The sequence below is a fragment of the Pleurodeles waltl genome, chromosome 8 (genome assembly GCF_031143425.1).
Source record: "Pleurodeles waltl isolate 20211129_DDA chromosome 8, aPleWal1.hap1.20221129, whole genome shotgun sequence".
Classification (NCBI taxonomy): domain Eukaryota; kingdom Metazoa; phylum Chordata; class Amphibia; order Caudata; family Salamandridae; genus Pleurodeles; species Pleurodeles waltl.
Window position 1 is genome coordinate 1,132,224,324 of NC_090447.1, and position 22,072 is coordinate 1,132,246,395.

General features: G+C 45.7%; 1 protein-coding gene across 4 annotated transcripts in view; it reads left to right on the forward strand.

Annotated features, from left to right (window-relative positions):
- Nucleotides 1–22,072, forward strand: part of NAA16 (N-alpha-acetyltransferase 16, NatA auxiliary subunit) — a 476,406-nt gene that overhangs the window by 44,471 nt on the left and 409,863 nt on the right. For all 4 annotated transcript variants that reach the window (XM_069205334.1, XM_069205337.1, XM_069205335.1 and 1 more), the window contains exon 3: nucleotides 17,818–17,922. In XM_069205334.1, coding sequence (XP_069061435.1) covers nucleotides 17,818–17,922 — 105 coding nt within the window. The remainder of the gene's footprint in view (nucleotides 1–17,817; nucleotides 17,923–22,072) is intronic.

The window sequence follows — 22,072 nt, forward strand, 5'->3', positions numbered from 1 at the left end:
TCCGTCTGTACCTGGGGCTTTATTCCTGGGCATCTGCAACACTGCTCTGTCTATTTCTTCCAGTGTTAGTGGAGCCTCTAGAAGCTGCCTATCCGTCAGCGATATTTTTGCCATTGGGGAGCCCTCCAGAAAAGACCGCAGTTGCAGAGGGGTGCATATTGTGCGTTTGGTGTATAAATTTGTGTAGTATTCTCTGAATGCCCCGTTAATTTCTTCCTGCGTGGTGAACATTTTGCCTGCGTGCCCCTTTATAGACCCGATAGGGGAATGCTGCCGGTTCTCGCGGAGAAGCCACGCCAGCATCCTACCAGACCTGTCGCCCTCCGTGTGCAAGCGCATTAAGCGGTATTTATGGTCGTGCTTTCGGAGGCGAAAGTCTGCTTCATTATATTTTGTTCGTGCCTCTGTTAGTGTTGTGTAAGGGACCACTTTATTTGCCACCGCTTTTTCCAGTTCTCCCAATTCCTTCTCTAGTTTGTTTATTTCTGCGTGCAGCGTGCGCCTGACTCCCCAGCTTGTTGAGATGCAATACCCTCTAACTACGACCTTGTGTGCCTCCTATTCCAGTGCTCTGGAGCTGGTAGATTCCTTATTTATTTCCCAGTACTGCTTCACCGCTGCATTTAGTCTTTCTCTGAACGCTTGATCCTGGAGGGCCTCCCCTTGCATTCGCCAGGTGGGGATCTGTGAGCGTCTCCTGCCCCAGTTCAGAGTTATTCTTAGTGGAGAATGATCGGATAATGTTTTGGCCAAGTATTCTGACTTGTTTATCAGGGCGCAAATATCCTTGGTCCCCCACATTATATCTATTCTTGTGTATACCTTATGGGGTATTAAGTTGAATGAATATTCCCTCGGTTGGGGATATTTCGTGCGCCATAAGTCGAATATGCTCATATCTGCCGCCCAGCCGAGCAGGGGGCTTCTAGCTGTTCTATTTGGTATTACTTTTGAGGTAATGTTGGACCTGTCTAATTCTGCATTTGGGATACTATTAAAATCGCCTCCCCAAATAGCTGGGACTTCGGGGTTCACTAATAATGCTGGGGTGAGTGTGCCCAGAAATTCGACTATAGCACTATTAGGGGCGTAGACGCCGATTATTGACAGCTGCCTCCCGTCTAGGTACCCCTCTAATAACACATATCTGCCCCCTTTATCGATCGTATGATGGGTTATGACAAAGGGGACCCCGCCAGCTATCCAAATCAGCACACCCCTGGCGTATGCCGAGAACGTTGTACCCACCACCTGTCCACCCCATCTTTCTCGTAGTTCCCGTAGGTCAGATTCCAGGCAGTGTGTCTCCTGCAGGATAACTATGTGTGCGTCCTGTCGTCTGAGGCGATCGTATACCCGGTGTCTTTTGCTTGGAGCCCCCAGGCCTCTTACGTTCCACGTAATTATATCATATTGATGCACAGAGAGGTTTGCACTTAGCGCCATTTCACATTGTATATATAGCACCTACCCGCCTCATTGCGTTGTTAACTGTATCCGTGCGGGTCCCCTCCAGCTCAAGTAAGTGTGCCCTCCGATGTGTCAGCGCTAGCAGTATTACCTGTATTTTGTATTGACCTTTTGAGTTCAACTTAACTGTTGTTCCCACTACCCACACCCAATACCAAACTATTGACTAATAACAAACTACTAATCCCACTAACACACAACAAACTTTGTGTCCACTCGAGTACCTGTGGGGCAGCCATGTTAGGGACCAGATGTGGCTTGTGTGTGGGGCCCACATCTTTCCGCAGCCGTAGACTGCCTGTGTAACTAGGCACTCCCAGGCCTCCCACCCCCCCCCCACCCACCGGCATTAAGCAATACCATCGATGGAATAGTCAGAGTTACTCAAGGTCGTTGGCAGCATTCTTCAGCGTGCAGGTAAGCGTGGAGTCGGCACGGACCTCCTAGCCAAGTTGTCGTTCCCCGCGACTTGGGGGGTGGAGAGGGGAGGAGGGGGGCAAGGGGGTGGGGAGGAAAGCGGGCGGCAACCCTCATCTACAGTTCATCCGCAGCTCGAGGTGTGAGTTTCGGCCCTGTAGGTGATTCTGTAAGCATGGATGCCGAGCTGATCGAGTCTGAGTCTGGGCTGTCCGCTGGGATCTCCCTCAGAGCCGCAAAGGTATTTTGCATGTGCAGGGGGGTGTCTTTCAGGGCTTTTGCCCTTTCCTCTGCTGCCTGTTCCTCAGTGGGCTGGCCTTTGGGCCTTTTCTTGGAGCGCTTCCGCAGTAGAGCGGTCAGCCATTCCTCTCTCTCCTCCGCTCCGGATTGGGATCGCGCCAGACCCTTAGCATGCAGCCACGTCCAAGCATCCTCTGGGGAGGTGAATACATGGGTGCGCTCATCCGATATTACCCTTAGCTTTGCAGGAAACAGTAGTGCATATTTAATGTTGTGCTCACGGAGGCGTTGTTTGACCCTCACAAATGAGTTGCGCTGTCTTTGCACTTCCTGCGTGAAGCCTGGGTAAGCGTTGATTTCTGAGTCTTCGTGTCGAATGGGCCTTTGCTGCGGAATTGCTGCAAGATAAGATCGCGGTCCCTATAGTTGAAGAATCTCGCTATCAGAGGTCTTGGTGGCTGGCCCGGAGCCTGGGGTCTCCCCCGGTATCCTGTGTACTCTTTCCACAAAAAAGAATTTAGACGGGGTCCCATTTAGCACTTCCTTGATCAGCCATTGCTCCAGGAATATTTCTGTACTCTGCTCTGCTAACTTTTCAGGGAATCCTAGAAAGCGTACATTGTTTCTCCGGGATCTGCCTTCTGCCTCTTCGACGCGGCGGCAAAGTGTTTTTACCTCTGCATCCAGCCGCCGTATTTGTTTTTGATTAGCCAAGACAGAAGGATTCAGTTCTTTTAGCTCCGCCTCCGCTGACTTCACCCTCTCCGCTAAATTACGATGATCCACTCTTAGCAAGTTTAGGTCTTGTGACACTGAGTCAATCCTGTTCTCCAAGGAAGTTTTAGTGTCCATAATTGATTGCAATACTTTTTCGAACTGGGTGGAGAGGGCTTGCAGAGTGGTTTCCAGTGCTTGTAGAGTTGGTGCTAACTGCTGGTCACTTGTTGACTGCCCCTGTGTGAGACGGTCCTGGTTTTTCGTGGATTTGTTTCTTGCAGCCATGATGTGCGGCGGGTGGGCTGCTCGCAGTGAGCAGGACAGTGTAACTGTGCACCTGTTGAGCAGTGCGGAACTCAAGTGTAGCCTTTGTGGGCAGCCAGTCGAGCCTCCCCTTGCGCCACAGCCAGCCCGGTCCGCCGCTCTCACCGATCAGGGGAGCGAGAGGTGGCCGCGGCTCCACATGATCTGCAGGCGCCCCATGCTTATAATACTCGCGGGCCGGCGGGTCTTGTTAATCCCTACGGGGCCGTGGTCCCACTTTGATCCCCATATGGGGGAGCTGCTATTTGAAGTGTTGCACAATCCTTGTGCTGGGTGCCCTGTCCCTCTGCTGAATAATGGTTCCAGTCTTCTAGAAGGAGATACTGTGCTCCATTAGGCTTTATATTCTGCAGCTGCTGGCAGTTTATAGGGTGGTTGCTCCGATCCACCCAGGGGCCCCGGGCCTGCCCCTCTCTCCCCGCGCCGCTTCACTCCGCGCCCCCCCCCCCTACGGACAGCACACGGGGGGAGACGAAACAATCACCAGAGCAACCGAGGCCGGGGGGGAGTGGCCCGGTACAGCTTGCGTTCCACAAGGCCTGCCCCCCCCTCGCGCAAGCGGCCTCCGCTGTTACCTTCGCCCCTGCCAGGGGGGGGAGGGGGGCCGGCCGGGAGTATCCCTCGGCGGCCTCGCCTCACCGCTTCCGCCCCGGGGGATCACCGACCTCACAGCTCCATTCGCCGTGATCCTGGGCAGGGCTCCAAAGCGCTCCACATCACCCTCAACGCGGCAACTTTTGCTCCAGCGGGGGAGGGGCGGCCCTCGTGCGGGTCCGCGTCCGCTGCAGTCTCCTCCACAGCTTCGCCCCCCACCCTGGTAAAGATTCTGCCGGAGTCCGTGCCGCTCAGAGCATGCCGTGCGGACTCGGCCGTCAGCCTCACTCGGGCCGCACCTCAGCTCGTCTCGCAGGCGAGCGTGTTCAGGTCCCGGGGTCGCCGGTTGTCCGCGCCGGCCCCCCTCACGCCTGCACCCCCCGCAGCGGTCCGGGAGCGTCTACAGGATGGTATTGTGTGGGCACGGGCTGGAGCTCAGATTTTAGGCTCCCGTCCCGGCCGACATTTTGGCTCCTCTAGTCACTTTCTGCATTATAGATTCAAATGCATGGAATGATGGCTACCAGAACCCATATCGAGGTCCCAGGGCATACAAGGGTTAAAGACCCACAATCATGTGGTCTTGCACCCAAGGCCCTGACCTACTATGATCTGCAAACTGAACACCAAGTACATCCTTTCACCACGTGACCCTCAGTGATAGCGTGATGAGCAGTCCAAGGTCCTTCTTTGAGGGAGTGTGGCACACAGGTCTCGGAACACAACAGATATGCAACAGACACAATAATTACTGTCCAGCCCAGATCTTTTTTTTTTGTGAGACAGTGAAATACTTTAATGCTTCACACATAAATAAGAAAGGTATATGGTTCTACACAGAAACAAGTTAGATTTAACTAAAACGCAAGTGCAGGATCACTTTTAATTGTGGCAGCAACTTCCATTCTCTGAATTTGTTCCTTGTAGGAGATGCATGCTTCTTCTTCTCTCTCAGCTGGCCACATCTCTCTCAGAAGTATCACAGGCTTTAGGTGATGCCCCTCACTTTTGGGAGACTTGCTGTACAAGACATTGTTACTCTGCAAACTGCATCATCCCTTGTTAAGTGAGAAAACTGGAACCCAGTAGGAAAGTTTGTGTTCTGCTTTTTTTTATTAATATTTTTATTGATTTTAGCAACATTATTAACGCACAGTATGATTAGTTCCAGGCGGCTGCACATTAGGCACAACACCAGTATACATACATTAAGGCCCCACATCCAGTCTCTGGTAGTCCCACCACTTGCACTAAATGTTGTCATGTTTGTGTGGGCACACCTGTGCTGCATAAATTCGACCGCTCTTCATGGGCACCCTTTTCCTCCATTCCACCAGTGAGGGGGTGTTTTGGGAATTTCCATTTGCATGTAACAAATAGATACTCCCCGGGAACCTTGTGCAAATCCAGCATGAAACGCATGGTCATAGCCAAGGCGACCAAGAAAGGAGCATTGCGTGCCCAGCTGGTGTGTTTCCTGCAGTATAACCATCTCTGGTTAGAAATGTTTCACGTTTTGCAAAACGGCCGATCTTTTGATGCGATAATGTTCCATGACAAAACCTTAACCATCTTCAATGGGGAGAGGGCCAGTGTGCCAACCCTATCTAGACACCAGGATGTCCAGCAGAAGGCGGTCACCGTATGAATGTGTAAAATGAGGTGCCGGGCTGTGTTTGTGCGTGTGTGTGTGTGTGTGTGTGTAAACCTAAGCAAACAAAACAACACAACTCCCCCAACTGCTTCCCTTTCCACACTTTCAACCCTGAAGCATATGTGCCCCAACCCAAACATTGTAACAGTCAAATAGGGCCTATTGGCGTCTAGAGGCTCTTACCTCCCAAACATAAAGTTTACAGTGCCTGACAGCAATCTTAACATATTTTCCCCAGGTGGTCAAACAAAGAGAATCTCCCCCCCAACACCCTCTGTCTCCACAGAGTATAAAAAGGTATGCGTCACAGAGAGGCAATGTCCTGCTGCAAGTAGGGCTCAAGGTATCAAGTGAGTGCATCTGCATCCCCATCTCGGGAGCAGAACAGTTCTGGGGTGTCCGAAAGCGGGTCCTCTGGGTTGGAGTTGCCAGTCCCAATAGTACTGTGATTTTGGTTCGGCAAGGTTGGCCTCCTCCGCAGGCCAGGGTGAGCCTTACGAGAGTATGTTCTGTTTCTCCAGGAAGGTTTGGAAGAGAACATGCCCCCTCCTCCAATCCATGGGTTGTCTCTTTCTTGTCCGCCAGGACTTCTGAGTTCACATTGTTCGATCGCCCACTCCCAGGCCTGTTCTGAAGTGTCAGAAAATTGGTTGAGTAATTAAACGACCCGTTTAGTCTGGCTGTAAAGAGGAATATATCTTGTAAGTTGAGCACTCAAAGCTTTTGCTTGACTTCTTCAAAGGAGCGTCTACGGTGCTTGACTGTGCGGGTGTAGTCAGGGAAGATCATGATCTTTATGTTTTGAAAGGGACAGGTCTTGGTGTAGCCTGTCCTCATGGAGAATGATGTCTTGGTCCCTATGGTTGAGGATACGGTTATGTAGGGATGGGGGTGGCCCTTGAAGGGGGCTGGCGGGCCAGAGATCAATGCACCCTCTCCACCACGAAGAACCAAGCAAGTTTCTCTGGGGAGATCCAGGGCAGCAGCCTGTGCTTCAGTAGTCCATCGATGCCTGATGTCTCCACTCCTTCTGAGAAGCCAACAAGCTGTAAATTGTTCTGTCGGTCCTGCTCGATCTCCAAACGCACAGCTTCCAATGTCTTCAGGAATGGGTGAGTGCTCTCCCAGTGGCCTGCTTACCCCAGTGGGGCAGCATGAGCAGCCAGCCTCGTCTGGAGTCCTTCTGTTGACCAAGTCGGGCACGAAAGGAGGAGGCAGCTCAGATCCTGACGCATTTCCAATGGAGCCCACCCCCCCACCTCTGCAGCCCTGCCCCCGAGAGGCGGGACTCCGATAGAGTACAGGAGTCACCAGGACAGACCCGGTGCAGTCTGGCACAGTGAATCTCGTTGGGTGGGATGCTCCCTCAACCCAGTCTTAAATGCATCTGGGGGTGTATGGGGAGGGATGATGTTACACAATCCCTGGGAGTGGAAGTCCCCGCTTCAATCCCAACCACCAGACCAAGGACCCCCAACTGTGGAGGAAAGCAGGAGGTGGGGTGGTGCCTAAGCCTCACTGCAGTCTTTTTTCACCACTCAAAACAGGTCCCATGTTCACCACTCCAAACTGGGTCTGCTGAAGACCGACACCAGTTGCCCCCTCCCCCCTCCTCAGTGGGGGTGGTCCTCCATCACTGCCCAGGGAAGCAGTGGCTACAGTCGACATCCCGGTGAGGCTTTCTGAGGTGCAGTAAGGGCCTTGTGGGGTCCAGCGACCACAGGGGGTGAGGGGTGGATACTATCTTGAGTCTGAGAGGTGGCAGCACTCGCCTCAGCCTCCAGTAGCTATACAGCTTCAGATCTGTACATCAGGCGACCTTTATGTCCTTTGCAGAAGACCAGTGGTTTCAGGCTCCCATTTCCTGGTGCTGGGAGTCAGGAGAGAGTCGCTCCACAATGCTCATAGCATGCCCAAATGCTCACAGCATCCCCCTCTCCAAGCAGCACAGGCGCTGATGCGGCTGCCGGTGTCACTCACCGCAAGGGGGAGCGTGGAGTGTCCCCAGGCTGTTTAGTCTCCGCACCTCAGCTTGGGCTCAGGGAGCGGTCACCATCTTGCTTGTGGCAGGCTCTTCAGTTTGGCTTGGGGGCATGCATCCTCTTTCTCACCAGGCCAATTTGTACCCAAGCGGCTTCCCCCCACCCATCATAGTGGGAGAAGTGAGGATGCTTGCTGTTGGGCAGGATGGCAGAGGATTCTTGTGGGGGCTACGGCAGCTGGCTTGAGACACTGTTGCCATTTTGTCTGTCCAAGCCATGCCCCCTGTTTGGTCCTGATTGTATAGTTGTTTTCCAGGCATAGGATCTGGATTCCACTGTCAAATAACAGGTATTGGGCAACTCAACCTCTTTTGGACCAGATGGAGTTTTTGATTCTGGTGATGCTTTTATCTGCAGGTTGTGATGGTTATCTTTAGCACCCACAACAGCACCACAATCTAATGTGAAGTTCGGCACCTGGTTACCCAAGCGCTGCTCCCAAAAGGGCTGTTGACAAAGATAAAATGGTAGGCTCTCCTAAAAGACTCCCTTCACACATACAACGAATCTGCTTACTCACTACTCATCATATCACCCCCCGTTATCAAGCCTTGTAGCAGTGCTCTGAGAGAGATAATCTGCAGACCCTCTATCAATGGCTCCTGCTTCGTTTTTAAAGAAGCCTTGTCTCCATCCTCCCACTCTTCGATGTGTGGGGCTTTTTCTCTGCAGCCCAGGAATGTTATACATAACCTTCCATGTCTGTGGGGGCTAAGCCACAACATACATCTTGTGCTGCATTGTACCAGAAGCTATCTAACATACACACAGACAATACACACCCATTTTCTCCGGATGTCATTGCAGGTTCTAGACACTACATTCAAGCAGAATTTTACTCAAACAAGGACGATAGGCACCACACTCTTCTATGAATCTCAGTTTGAAAGCTTATGGTATACTATCACCACTGCTTGATGTATAGGCCAGAGGACACTGACATTAGTCTTATGTCAGCTCCAAGGTACGCTTGTTGCCCTTCTTCAGACCAGAGAGCCAGGCTTGAGGTCTCACACCTTACAAGATTGCCTAGGCCATGTGCTAGGACAAAAGGAAAAAAATCAGGATACCAGATATCCAACTGTGTTACTCTGGACAAGGTTTGCACATTTGTGTCACCATGCAGTGGCCATGTAAAGGCACCTTTATGCCTACAAGCCGAGTGTGCTGACCTTAGGTGCTTATTTTCGTAATGGTAACAGTTAGTGTTTGATAGATATATTGAGAAAGGGTCATCTTTTCTTTGTTGAAAGTTTTGTGTAGATCAGTTTGAAGATGGATTTTCATGGTCAAAAAATAAACTGTTGTCTTCATAAGAAGTGTTCTTGAAGGCGGTTGAGGAAGTATGATTTATGTGTTATCAGTGTTACCTTTGTGTATGTATAAAATTGTTTGTAGCTACTGTCACTCTGCTTGGTGTTATTGTTATTTCTAATTTCCTCTACCTGGCTTCCTGTCCTCAAGCCCAGAAGCGCCAAGTAATCATTTGTTCCTACTCTGCATGTTGGAGAAGGCGCTGGATGGTTTCGAAGTTGTTTTAATACAATATTTTATTATTTTGAAGAGGATGCTTCTTCTGTTTTTGTCCTAATTGATTTGGACATGTAGTAGGTAGTTTCTTCATGTGGACCATAGTTTGTAGGTGGTGCATTATTTATCTATGCTTATCTTGTCTGTTTGTGGTGCACTTTCTTAATGAATTCTTCCTAATACGTACTGTGTGATTTCCAGTTCTGCTAATTCATTGGAATTGATTGTCTGTTGGTTCTCAATGTAGGATTCACTGAGATTCAATGAGTTCAGTTATGAGTTCACATTGGCTATAAAGTTCATAGCATTTGTTCGGAAGAGAAAGTCTACTTAGTGGTGACTCGGTGGAGAAGTGCTTAAAGCAAGGCTATTGCTCTTAGGTCGGCTTGAGTTTATTTTGTGGATTTGATGCTGATTCCAGAAGGGATGCCTGTGTCATTGGACTTTTTAGATGCTTTTAGTCCATAACTAAATACTCTTCATAGCAGAGAGAATAAGTTGTTTTGTGGATCTTTTTAGTGTCATTGTTCCGAATTTCTTTAGTTGTTTGCTGTGTTAGGATGGTTGAAGATTTCTTTCACGCCTTTTTGTGGTGGAGTTGCCTTTTAGATTGAAGTGTCTAAGCAGTGCAGTGAATATAATGATATTTGAAGGGATTTTGTAAATAAGGAAGTGAAATGTGAGGAGGCATTTTGAGCCAAATATTAAGCATTCATGAAATGAGCACTTTCAGAATTTATGGAAGACCAACCAATAGGCCTTCTTCAGGCTCACGTGCTCAGTTAAGATACTTTTATTTTTCATTCACTGCAGAAAAATGGTGTCCCAAATTTATGTGGATGGGAGCTATGTTTCTTTGTTGACAATGGATCATTATGGTGTACTATTGTGGTCTGCATTGTTGTGTCTGAGACTTGGTACTAAGACAGTGATGTCCTAGTTGGTGATAGGTTCTGGTTTGCTACCACACATAATGAAAACTGGACATGCTTATTGAGCATAAATGAAACAAACCTTGATGCTGTGGTAATTGGTTGTTAGATAACTGGAATGGCATAGTGAGTTTAATGAAAACTGGCCATGATATGGCGGTTTGGCAGAATAGAACCTACTCGTGATGTAATAACTGTGCATAATGACATCTAGCTATTGTAGGTAATTGAAAATAATTCAGGATATCTTTTCTGGTTTCATTGAAAGTGATAGCTGGTTTTATGTGCTGAGCATAATGCAAATTAACCATGTGTGCCAACTGTGCACATTGTTCATAAGGAGCTGGTGCACTTTTTGTCAGTGCTGGTATACAAAATCATGATCCTTCTGCAAGCGTATGTACATCATATTGCACCCCGCCTTAGAACACCACCATACAAGAAAAAGATTATAGGTGGTACATCCTTCCCGCACGGGTGAGTAGCGCGCTTTATAAATGTTAATGATTTGATTTGATTCTCCGTTCAAGCAGCCAAACTATGGAATTCATTACCCCAACTATAAGAGCCACAGACTTTCTTGTCTTCAGAAAACTACTCAAGAGTTGGCTCTTTCCTTCATAGCCACCATATTCAAACAACTATGGACTGCATATGCCTATGTTGATAAATATTTTTTCTGATTATGTGTCTATTTCTAGTTATGTATAGTTCTTTAGAAAATATGTATTGCTACTATGTCATAACAATAAAATACACACACACTCTTTAAACATGTTTGGCTAAGTATATTTACCCATGGTTCTAATTATGTATTGTATGTACATATGTGTGTGTGTGTGTCTGTGTATGTATGTATATATATTGGCATGTTCGTGGGTCATTGCATGGCTACTGGGTGGGTTGTTATACTAGATATCTATGAATCCCGCTCTCATCTTATCACACTTATCTACCCATCATCATATGTCATGTCTCTATCAAACTATCCTCCATCCCCACTCTGACTCATCCCAAATCCATTCTACTACTTTCATCTCCTAAATAACTCTGCCTAAGCTCTTCCCTCCGCTTCCACATCTAATTCACCAAACCTCACTCTACTACCATGACCTACCAAACAACCCTACTAAATTATCCCTCATTTATCTCACCCTGCTACTATGATCTCCCTAACCCTTCCACAGACTCTTCCTTCCTCCATCCCCTTTACTCATCCCAAGCCTTTGGGGTGAGTAAATGAGGGCTATACTTCCAATTAACACTTCTGGATTTCTTTCCTCCTCCACCCCTCCATTACTCCAGTCAATCTAACTAACAAACTCTCATATCTGCGGCTCAAATTAACTCATAGTAATACTAAAACTGTACTCATATTTCCCGATACTAATTCATCACTAATTCTTGTTGGGTCCCGGTGTAGCGTGCTATTCGCCGAAACGCGCTTTGACGCCTCGTCAGGGGTAGTAAGCGCGATATAAATACTATTACAATACAATACAATACAATATTTTACTTGATGAGAAATGCATTTGCCAAATGTCAGTTTTTGCAGAACGCTTTTGCAGGAATTACCACGCCCCTTTTCTGCAAGGTATGAAGGCCTCCCAGACAGGAGAGCAATCGACCAATGTGCATATTAAGATCTTATATGATTTTGCCTGGTTTGGTTACAATCTAGTGGAATCTTAACCCCTCTTAGCTGAGGCTGAGGTTTCATCTCAGTGTGTTGCTCACTGGCTGAAGCAAGGATTGGCAGGTGATTGCAGCATTGGCCGACACCAGCAGGCTGGTCCCACCCACAGCCCTGTGCTCTTGCGGCCTGTAGAGCTAACTACTGTGGCACTGGGAACTGATAGGAATTGCTACATCTTGAACCTTGATAGCTCCGTCCCATCTGACAGTGTTTTCTAACATGCAAATGTACCTTGGCAACATATTTCATATTATGAGACAGGTGAATAGGAAACATTAACTTTGTTTCTTTTACGGCACTTCTGTTTACTTTTCTTTAACCCCTTAGCTGCTGGGCCTTTTCCCCCCCCAGTGCTGAGCCCTTTTTTGGCTATTTGGGGTAGTTCGTGCTTAGGGCTTCATAACTTTTTGTCCACATAAGCTAACCACGCCAAATTTGCGTCCTTTTTTTCCAACATCCTAGGGATTCTAATGGTGCCCAGAGTTGGTGGTTTCCCCTGGAGGAGACCAAGAAAATAGCCAAAATACAGTGAAAATTTAGTTTTTTCCAAAAAAATGGGAAAAAAGGGCTGCCGAAGAAGGCTTGTGGTTTTTTCCCTGAAAATGCCATCAACAAAGGGTTTCTGGTGCTGAAATCACTATCTTCCCACCTTTCAGGAACGGGCAGACTTGAATCAGAAAACCAAATTTTTCAACACAAATTTGGCATTTTACTGGGACATACCCCATTTCTACTATATTTGGTGCTTTCAGCCTCCTTCCAGTTAGTGACAGGAATGGGTGTGAAACCAATGCTGGATCCCGGAATGCTAAACATTTCTGAAAACTAGACGAAATTCTGAATTCAGCAAGGGGTCATTTGTGTAGATCCTACAAGGTTTTCCTACAGAAAATAACAGCTGAAATAAAAAAATATTGAAATTGAGCTGAAAACAACAGCCATTTATCTTTATGTTTTACTCTGTAACTTTTTCCTGCGATGTCAGATTTCTGAAAGCAATATACCGTTTTGTCTGCTGGACTCTTCTGGTTGCGGGGATATAAAGGGCTTGTAGGTTCATCAAGAACCCTAGGTACCCAGAGCCAATAAATGAGCTGCACCCTGCAGTTGGTTTTCATTCTATACTGGGTATACAGCAATTCATTTGCTGAAATATGAAGAGTGAAAAAGAGGTATCAAGAAAACCTTTGCATTTCCAAAATGGGATCAAGATAAGGTTTTGAGGAGCAGTGGTTATTTGCACATCGCTGAATTCCGAGGTGCCCATACTAGCATGTGAATTGCAGGGCATTTCTCAAATAGACGTCTTTTTTACACACTCTCTTATATTTGGAAGGAAAAAATTTAGAGAAAGATAAGGGGCAATAACACTTGTTTTGCTATTCTGTGTTCCCCCAAGTCTCCCGATAAAAATGATACCTCACTTGTGTGGGTAGGCCTAGTGCCCGCGACAGGAAATGCCCCAAAACACAACATGGACACATCCTATTTTTTTTATAGAAAACACAGCTGTTTTTTCCAAAGTGCCTACCTGTAGATTTTGGCCTCTAGCTCAGCCGGCACATAGGGAAACCTACCAAACCTGTGCATTTCTGAAAACTAGAGACCTAGGGGAATCCAAGGAGGGGTGACTTGCGGGGCTCGGACCAGGTTCTGTTACCCAGAATCCTTTGCAAACCTCAAAAAGTGGCTAAAACAACAAGTTTTCCTCACATTTCGGTGACAGAAAGTTCTGGAATCTGAGAGGAGCCACAAATTTCCTTCCACCCGGCGTTCCCCCAAGTCTCCCGATAAAAATTATACCTCACTTGTGTGGGTAGGCCTAGCGCCCGCGACAGGAAACGCCCCAAAGCGCAACGTGGACACATCCAAATTTTTGGAAGAAAACAGAGGTGTTTTTTGAGAAGTGCCTACCTGTAGATTTTGGCCTCTAGCTCAGGCGGCACATAGGGAAACCTACCAAACCTGTGCATTTCTGAAAACTAGAGACCTAGGGGAATCCATGGAGGGGTGACTTGCGGGGCTCGGACCAGGTTCTGTTACCCAGAATCCTTTGCAAACCTCAAAAAGTGGCTAAAAAAACAAGTTTTCCTCACATTTCGGTGACCGAAAGTTCTGGAATCTGAGAGGAGCCACAAATTTCCTTCCACCCGGCGTTCCCCTAAGTCTCCCGATAAAAATGATACCTCACTTGTGTGGGTAGGCCTAGCGCCCGCGACAGGAAACGCCCCAAAGCGCAACGTGGACACATCCAAATTTTAGGAAGAAAACAGAGGTGTTTTTTGAGAAGTGCCTACCTGTAGATTTTGGCCTCTAGCTCAGCCGGCACCTAGGGAAACCTACCAAACCTGTGCATTTCTGAAAACTAGAGACCTAGGGGAATCCAAGGAGGGGTGACTTGCGGGGCTCGGACCAGGTTCTGTTACCCAGAATCCTTTGCAAACCTCAAAAAGTGGCTAAAAAAACAAGTTTTCCTCACATTTCGGTGACAGAAAGTTCTGGAATCTGAGAGGAGCCACAAATTTCCTTCCACCCGGCATTCCCCTAAGTCTCCCGATAAAAATGATACCTCACTTGTGTGGGTAGGCCTAGCGCCCGCGACAGGAAATGCCCCAAAACAGAACGTGGACACATCAAATTTTTTCATAGAAAACAGTGCCTACCTGTGGATTTTGGCCTCTAGCTCAGCCGGCACCTGGGGAAACCTAGCAAACCAGCACATTTTTGAAAACTAGAAACCCAGGGGAATCCAAGATGAGGTGACTTGTGGGGCTCGGACCAGGTTCTGTTACCCAGAATCCTTTGCAAACCTCAAAATGTGGCTAAAATACCAAGTTTTCCTCACATTTCAGTGACACCTTCCACCCAGCGTTCCCCCAAGTCTCCCGATAAATATGATACCTCACTTGTGTGGTTAGGCCTGGTGCCTGCGACAGGAATAGATCACACAACGGTCAATGTTGGTCCTTACGTGAGGCAGCTGTTGACCCTGGGGTGATCCATTCCTGACACAGGCACTAGGTGTAGGCACTCAAGTGGGGTAGTGTTTTTATCAGGACAGGTGAGGAGTCACTGGGTGGTAGGAATGTTGTGGATCCCAGCATATTCCTGTAGTTTGTGTGATAGAAATGCAAGAAAAATAGAGTTTTTTTTCAACATTTCAGCTTTGCAGGGTATTCTGGGTAAGAAAACTTTGGGGAATCCACACAAGTCACACCTCTGTGGACTCCCCCGAATGTCTAGTTTCCAGAAATTTTTGGGTTTAGTGTGTTTCTCTATATGGCCGCCGAATCCAGGACCAAAAACACAGGTGCCTGTCTTACAAAACCAGTTTGTTTTGCCATAGACAATTTTGATGTCTCCACAATATGATTTGGGTGGTGGAATTTGGGGCTGAACTAAATTGGTGAGCTCCCAAGAGAGCACTCTCTCTCTGCTTGCCGCCGCATTCACCTGCTCTCTGGGTTGGCCTAACCCACTATTACCCAGTTGCACGAACAGCTTGCGAAGGGACAGCAGGACTGTCCTCATCACCTCCCTCATAATGTACTGGAAGAGGAGTTTTCGAATGGGACTCCTCTGACTGAAAAATCACTCCCAGAGTCTGCGCCCAGTCCAACAATCATTATTGGTGCTCCCACTCCCTCCTCCTCGGATTCCCTCCTTACCACCCAGCAAAAGTGCCCTTCATCTCTCCATAGACTTTACTAATGTACTCAGCTATTTACATAAAATACAGATGACTCTTTGCAGTAGGCATATAAACCTTCTGCGCTTCTTTATGGCACTAAAACTGCCACTAGACAAGTCGGACCCTTTTCCCCCCAGGGAAACCACACACATATTGACAAAAGTGATGTATATATGACAGCCAACCACCTGAAACTCAACTCAAGCAAAACCGAAATAATCCTCTTTGGCCCACACAAAAACACCTGGGACCCCCCATGGTGGCCCACCACGCTAGGCCCTGCACCCACCCCCGCCAACTACGCACGCAACCTCAGCATCATCCTAGACTCCTCCCTCTCTATGACCCAACAAATCAACGCTCTTACCTCCTCATGCTTCAACAAACTCCGTATACTGAAAAACATTCAAATGGATCCCCACAGAGACCAGAAAAACTGTCACTCACGCACTCATCAGCAGCAGGCTTGATTACAGAAACGCCCTCTACGCCGGCACCACTCTAAAACTCAAGTGCAAACTACACGCATCCAGAACTCAGCAGCACGACTCATCCTCGACCTCCGCCGACACGAACACATCTCTCCACACCTCAAATCCCTCCACTGGCTCCCCATTGACAAAAGGATCACCTTCAAGATCCTCATCCTCGCACACAAATCACTCCACAACACAGGCCCTGCCTACCTCAACGAGAGTCACCTTCCACACCCCCACACGAAACGTCCGCTCAGCTGACCTCTCTCTCGCCTCTGTCCCCCGCATCAAACACACCACCACCGGGGGCAGATCCTTCTCCTACATTGCACCCAAAACCTGGAACGCACTCACAACCCACATTCGCAAGACCCAAAACCTACTTCTTTTCAGGAAGGGCCTCAAAACCTGGCTTTTTGAACAGTGAACATCCTAGCCCCTTTCCCTCCCCCCCTGTCCCCCCCCCCCCCCCCCCCCCCCCCCAGCGCCTTGAGACCCTCACAGGTGAGTAGCGCGCTTTATAAATCTCTTTGATACAGATCTACCTATATATATATATATATATATATATATATATATATATATATATATATATCTACATAGATATATCTATAGATATATCCATGTACCTAGATATATCTATCTACATAGATATATATATATATATAGATATGGCCCCCAGGGAACCCCCCGCCCCCCCCAGGGGTCACCTACCTTTTTCCGGGGGGGGGGGGCGCCCCCCAAAAGTGAAATCCCTGGTGTCTAGTGGGATTTCCTGGCCCCCGATCGCAGCTGTGCTGCGATCGGGGGCCAGAAACAGTTTCAGAAGGCCTCGTAAGAAAGGGGAGAGTCTCCCCTTTCTTACGAGGCCTTTTCAAAATGTTTCCTGGCCCCCCCGATCGCAGCAGTGCTGCGATCGGGGGAGCCAGGAAACCTGAAAGTGTTTCCTGGCCCCCGACCGGGGGCCAGGAAACACTTTCAGGAAGGCCTCGTAAGAAAGGGGAGACTCTCCCCTTTCTTACGAGGCCTTCCCGAACGTGTAAAAGGCCGTTTTCCCCATGAAAGCAGGAAGCGGCCGCAAGGCTGCTTCCTGCTTTCATGGGGAAAACACCTTTGCAACAAAGGGGCGGGTGGGGGGCGGGGGGAGACACGGTAGCTTCTGTGTCTCCCGGGGGGAGTAAAAAAAAAATAAAAAAATCCTCGGGTGCGACGCACCCGAGGATTTATTAATGCCCTTCCTGGTGTCGGCCACTGGTCGTGACCCGCACCAGGGAGGGTGTGTGGGCGTCGGACAGTGGCCGACGCCCGCACCTAAGAGGTTAATAGTCACATCTTATTGATTTTCAGTCTGAACAGCACAAGTCACGTGCTGTCAACTCAAGGCATAAAATACTAAGCATCATTTAATCAGCAACACACGAAGTCATAGAATCATGGTTCCCCACTCAGTCCTTGATGTTCTCACCATTTGCCCCAGATTTTATTGTTTTTCTGTGGACACCCCCCTCACCTTGTAGATTGGTTGTTCCAAGCGAGCACACCAGTCCATCTGTGGCGATCCATTCGTTGTCGTAATTTCCCCAACCATGACTCCCACCGCCAACTGAGGGCTGAGGGTGGAGAAATGGTCAGGGGCATTAATGATTAGGTTTTCATATTCACATTCTTTGTTTGTTGCATTTTTTTCTCTCGGTTCAATCCTATTTGTTTACAAAAGAGCTTGATAATAGGAAGAACTTCATATACATATATATATATATATATATATATATATATATATCATACAACTGTGCTTGGAAAATGCAAAACATTAATGTTTGTCTAGGAATTATGACAACTACTAAACCATTTTATTAAGAAAATTCCATTTATTGTAGTACACTGATAACAACAGGGAAATATTTTGTTCAGCTAGTTGGCTATTAGGACAACGTCTTTGCTAACGTAGGACTATAAAATATTTATTTCACCTCTCCATATTGGACTTATTGTATTGGGTTAACAGATTTTGTACCTTTGAAAATTTCTGTACAGAGACCTTGGCTATGAAGGGATTGACATTGAATTGCTTGGGGAAGAAAGAAGAAGCATATGAATTTGTTCGAAAAGGACTTCGTAACGATGTAAAGAGTCATGTTTGTATCCTTTTTAAGATTCTAAAAATGATCTTGGAAGAGTTTCTTGTAGCATAAGTTTTTGGATTTCTTGACTTTGCTGTAACTATTGGCACATTAGGCAATTACCCCTCACTCATCCTTACATACACCGAATCCAGTTTGTCATTATAAAATAAGACTTTATTTTTTTAGTGCTGCAATAACATTCTTTTGATTTTTGGGGAATTCTCTGCACTGCATCAAAGGAAATGTCTTTTTTATTTTAAAGATGTTATCATTTTGTATTTTATGTAGAGTTTCTGTGTGCACAACACTACTCGAACACCATTCCGGATTCCTATGCACGCCTCATTAAGGGACCCAGGACGTGCTTTTTAGGTCAAAGCATACGAAACGGTACAGCTGAAAGATATATTTGGGATATGCTGAGAGCTTACCTAGGAATGCATTCAATTTGCGTTTAATACTCACATCTACCTGCATTCTTTCGCTGGCTTTTATTTGTTTTAGGCCGTCTAGAATGTCTCTGTCCCTCTTTACTACTTCTGACTGGCTCCCTGTCTTCTTCCACGAGTGCTTGCTTTCTGGGAATCCCTTTTTTCCCTTTTTCGCATGGCACTCTTTGAGGCTGCTTGTGTTTTTAGCTATTTTCCTTGTATGCTAGTTTATGCACCATATTTCTTTGAAATGGGTTCCTACACATGACTGATCCTACTTCTTTCTGCCAATACAAGTTAATCAATCACCAGGCCTGTGACCTGTGCTGGAGTTCAGAAGACGAATGAGCAATAAAGAGCCCGTTAAATGTTGTTTTACCATAGCACATTTACTGTACTTCAAAGATCAAGATCAAAAGTCAGGCTAGGGCTTCTGACAAATTGCTATTGGCTCTTTCAAAAGTGGGGTTGAGTTTTACATTTCTTTCTATGACTGCAAAATTAGAGATGATTTTGCAAAGTGAACTGTACAAAAATCTTGCTGCGTACTGGAAGCGTAAAAGGAAACACTGCAGTTTGTCATTTTTTTCCATACCATGCAACAAAATTTAAATACCTGTAAATGAACTGTAGAAATATTTCAGGATATTTTAGCCGTTAGGAAAGCATTAATGAAGCCCATTTTTTGAAATTCTGAACTGTGGTGGAAACAAAGATTTTAATAGATACAAAACAAATCAATACAGTTGGTATTGCTCTGATTAAATATCCTCTTAAACCTTATTTCCACTGAATATTGTGCACTGCATAGTTTTGTCAGTAAAACTGTATCTTTGTGCAAATATAGTGGTCATTTATGCGGGAAATGCGTTGTCTCAAAATAGCAGTGTGCTACCACACCTTGCTTTAGTAATGTATTTGTGACAGTGTGCTCCAAAATGTACTACCAGTTATATAAATCACCTTTCCTACTCTCCAGCGGGGTACATTAGCTTCTACTCTTGTTGTAATCCTTGTGACTTCATTGATGTAATATTATTTGCAGCACCTCACTATGAGAATTGTTGCTGCAATATCTGACACGCAGATCTCAACCTTTACTTCAGTATTTAGTGCTAACTCAAATCCTGAAAATGACTAGTTCTCGTAACTGAAGCATGCATACAGATTACCTCATTGCCATCTGTAATTCACATTTCAACAAAACATTAGAATGGACGTTAATTGAGTCCACTGAAAACAGTGCAGGACACATTCAGAGGACTTTTCACAAGAATGTAAACATATATTGTGATCTACTCAAAACCAATAAAGGAATTGTGTGCCTGGATATATCAAACCAGAATCACAAGAACCACCCAAATGCTCCTTTTACCACCAACACCTATAGGGCAAGTCTCAACAAAGTGAGTGTCTTTCACAGATTTTTTTTTAGGGCACTTAGTACCTCAAATAAGACTGTTTCTAAGGATTCTTAATATTGACAGATAAGAGACTAAATGTATAAAGAGTTTTTGGGGCCTCAGCTTCTATTTCAATTCAAGAATCTGGTTACTTCCTTTGCAAACTTGATTAGCTAAAGGTAGTGATAGCAAGCACAGAAGACTTTCCCCCAGTGTGATGGATAGCAACTAAATGTTTGTTCCATCTATAATACAAATCTAGCCGCATACTGGATTCACATGACCCATGACTTGCCTCTTAGTCAAGGCCACTGGAACTATAAGATTGTGCGGCCTTGGAGATTTTCACATAATTATAGATTTGCCTCCTTTTGTCACATAATATATCATCTGCTGCATAATCTGCCAATTTTAACAAAAAAAAAATAGTTACTAGTCCAAACGGCTCAAATGTCACTTAATATGCAACAACGTGTTGCTGCGCAGTGAAGGCTCCTTTGCAAAACTGGATCGGTCATCTTTATGTGCTTATTGCTATATTTGGGTGTTAAATTGATACTGATGTGTACCCTATGCTCAGAGAGTGTTACTAAGTTAAAACATGACAAAATAAGGAAGTAATAATGTTGCAAAATATGCCTAATTATTCTACATAATTTGCCTTTTCTTGTTGCATAATTTACTCAGTCTTGCTGTATAATTTGGACCTCTCCTGCTGCAAATTCCAGAGGCTCTGCTCTTAGTTCATTAACAAAAATTGTCTTCGGGCGGGGCAAAAATGTTTCTCTAATCATGGTTAAAACTATCAGTTTTAACAAATATGTGACTAAAAATTAAGTGATAGCACAATGTAATTTCCAATCAGCACATCTGACATTGAAATAGCCACGTAGTTTCAAGTGACATGCAGTTTTACTGATAAGCCTATATAGTGTACATATAGTAATGTTTGGAAATCTTGTTTCTGCAATTATTTGTCATTTGGACATCACCAAGTAAAGTTTTCCAATTTGTTTTTATCCTTTGTAAATCTTTGGATCACACTTCTGAATTTCCCAAAAAGTGCATTTGCAATACCCGCTGTATTTTGAAATATTTGTACTATTTATTTACAAGATATTTAAATGTTGTGTGTTAGGAAAAAACTGACATCTTGCAGCCTTTTGTTTCACAACGATTGTCAGACAGCTCACTTTACAAAATCCTCTAACTGTAGTGAGAAAAAAAAAGTAAACACCAGGATAAGATAAGCAGCACTTAGTAAACAAGCATTTTCAATGCAACAGGTCTCGCATTTTTTCGAGTTATTAGCGATGTAAGGCAAAAAAAAAAAACGCAGTGCGATCGTGCTATGTAAAATGCAGTGTGATCGTGCTGCGTGGAAAATAAACAGATAAAGTAGTCCAGACTCCAGGCTGAAAACATCAAGCCTCGTATGTTTTTGATACTTTACCAGTGCTGTGTAGGTGGGCTAAACACCGGAAAAGGCATGACGTATGCATGCCTTTCACAAATGAAAGCAAGAGGATTTTGAAAGGCAAGCCCACTAACCAATGTAAGTGACTGACGTGGTATGGGCGTGGTTTCAAGCCAAAGAGAGATTACAGAATTGGCAGAGCACTTTGTGCTCGCCCATAAAAAGACAAACTGACATTTGACCTCTGCCCTTGAACAGACAACAAATGTGTTGAGATAAAACAAAATTTAAAGGCATCTTTATTGCTCATTCATTTTCTGACTGAACAAAACACCTATTCCTTTCCGGCTCAAGTTCATTTGCCAGAATGGACCAGTAGGTCCTACAAGTAGCCCAACCTGATGAAATCTCACTTGCCATAGTGTGTGGGAAAGTAAATTTTTCAAGGCTTAAGGTGTCTCCAGCCAGTCAGTTGCAAACTTCCTGTAGCTCGCAGCCTTCTATTAATTTTTAAACAAGCACAGAATCACACTTTCATTTTCAAATTAATGGAGGGCTGTGTTTTATTTTACATTCTTATCATCAGGTTGTAGGTAGCAGCGTCAGATAATGAGCACTGCTCATTCAAATGTATGACCCAGGCCGGGGCACAGAATGGAAGCACTGATTATATTTAACCCTTAAATAAAACTCCTTGTCAATTAAAAATTGGAGCCTAATAACAAAATGATGTTTCTTAATGTTTTTTAAATGTGAGAAAATTAAAATGAAAAGTTACCTTAATAAGTAAGTTCACTGTTTTAATTTCTCCCAATTCAAAGTGTTTCATTTACAAAAAGCAGGCCTCTTGCTCTCAGTGGCTTGTAGACACTGTGCCAAATTTATAAGAAAAAAGTATGCCCTGTGTCACAAGTA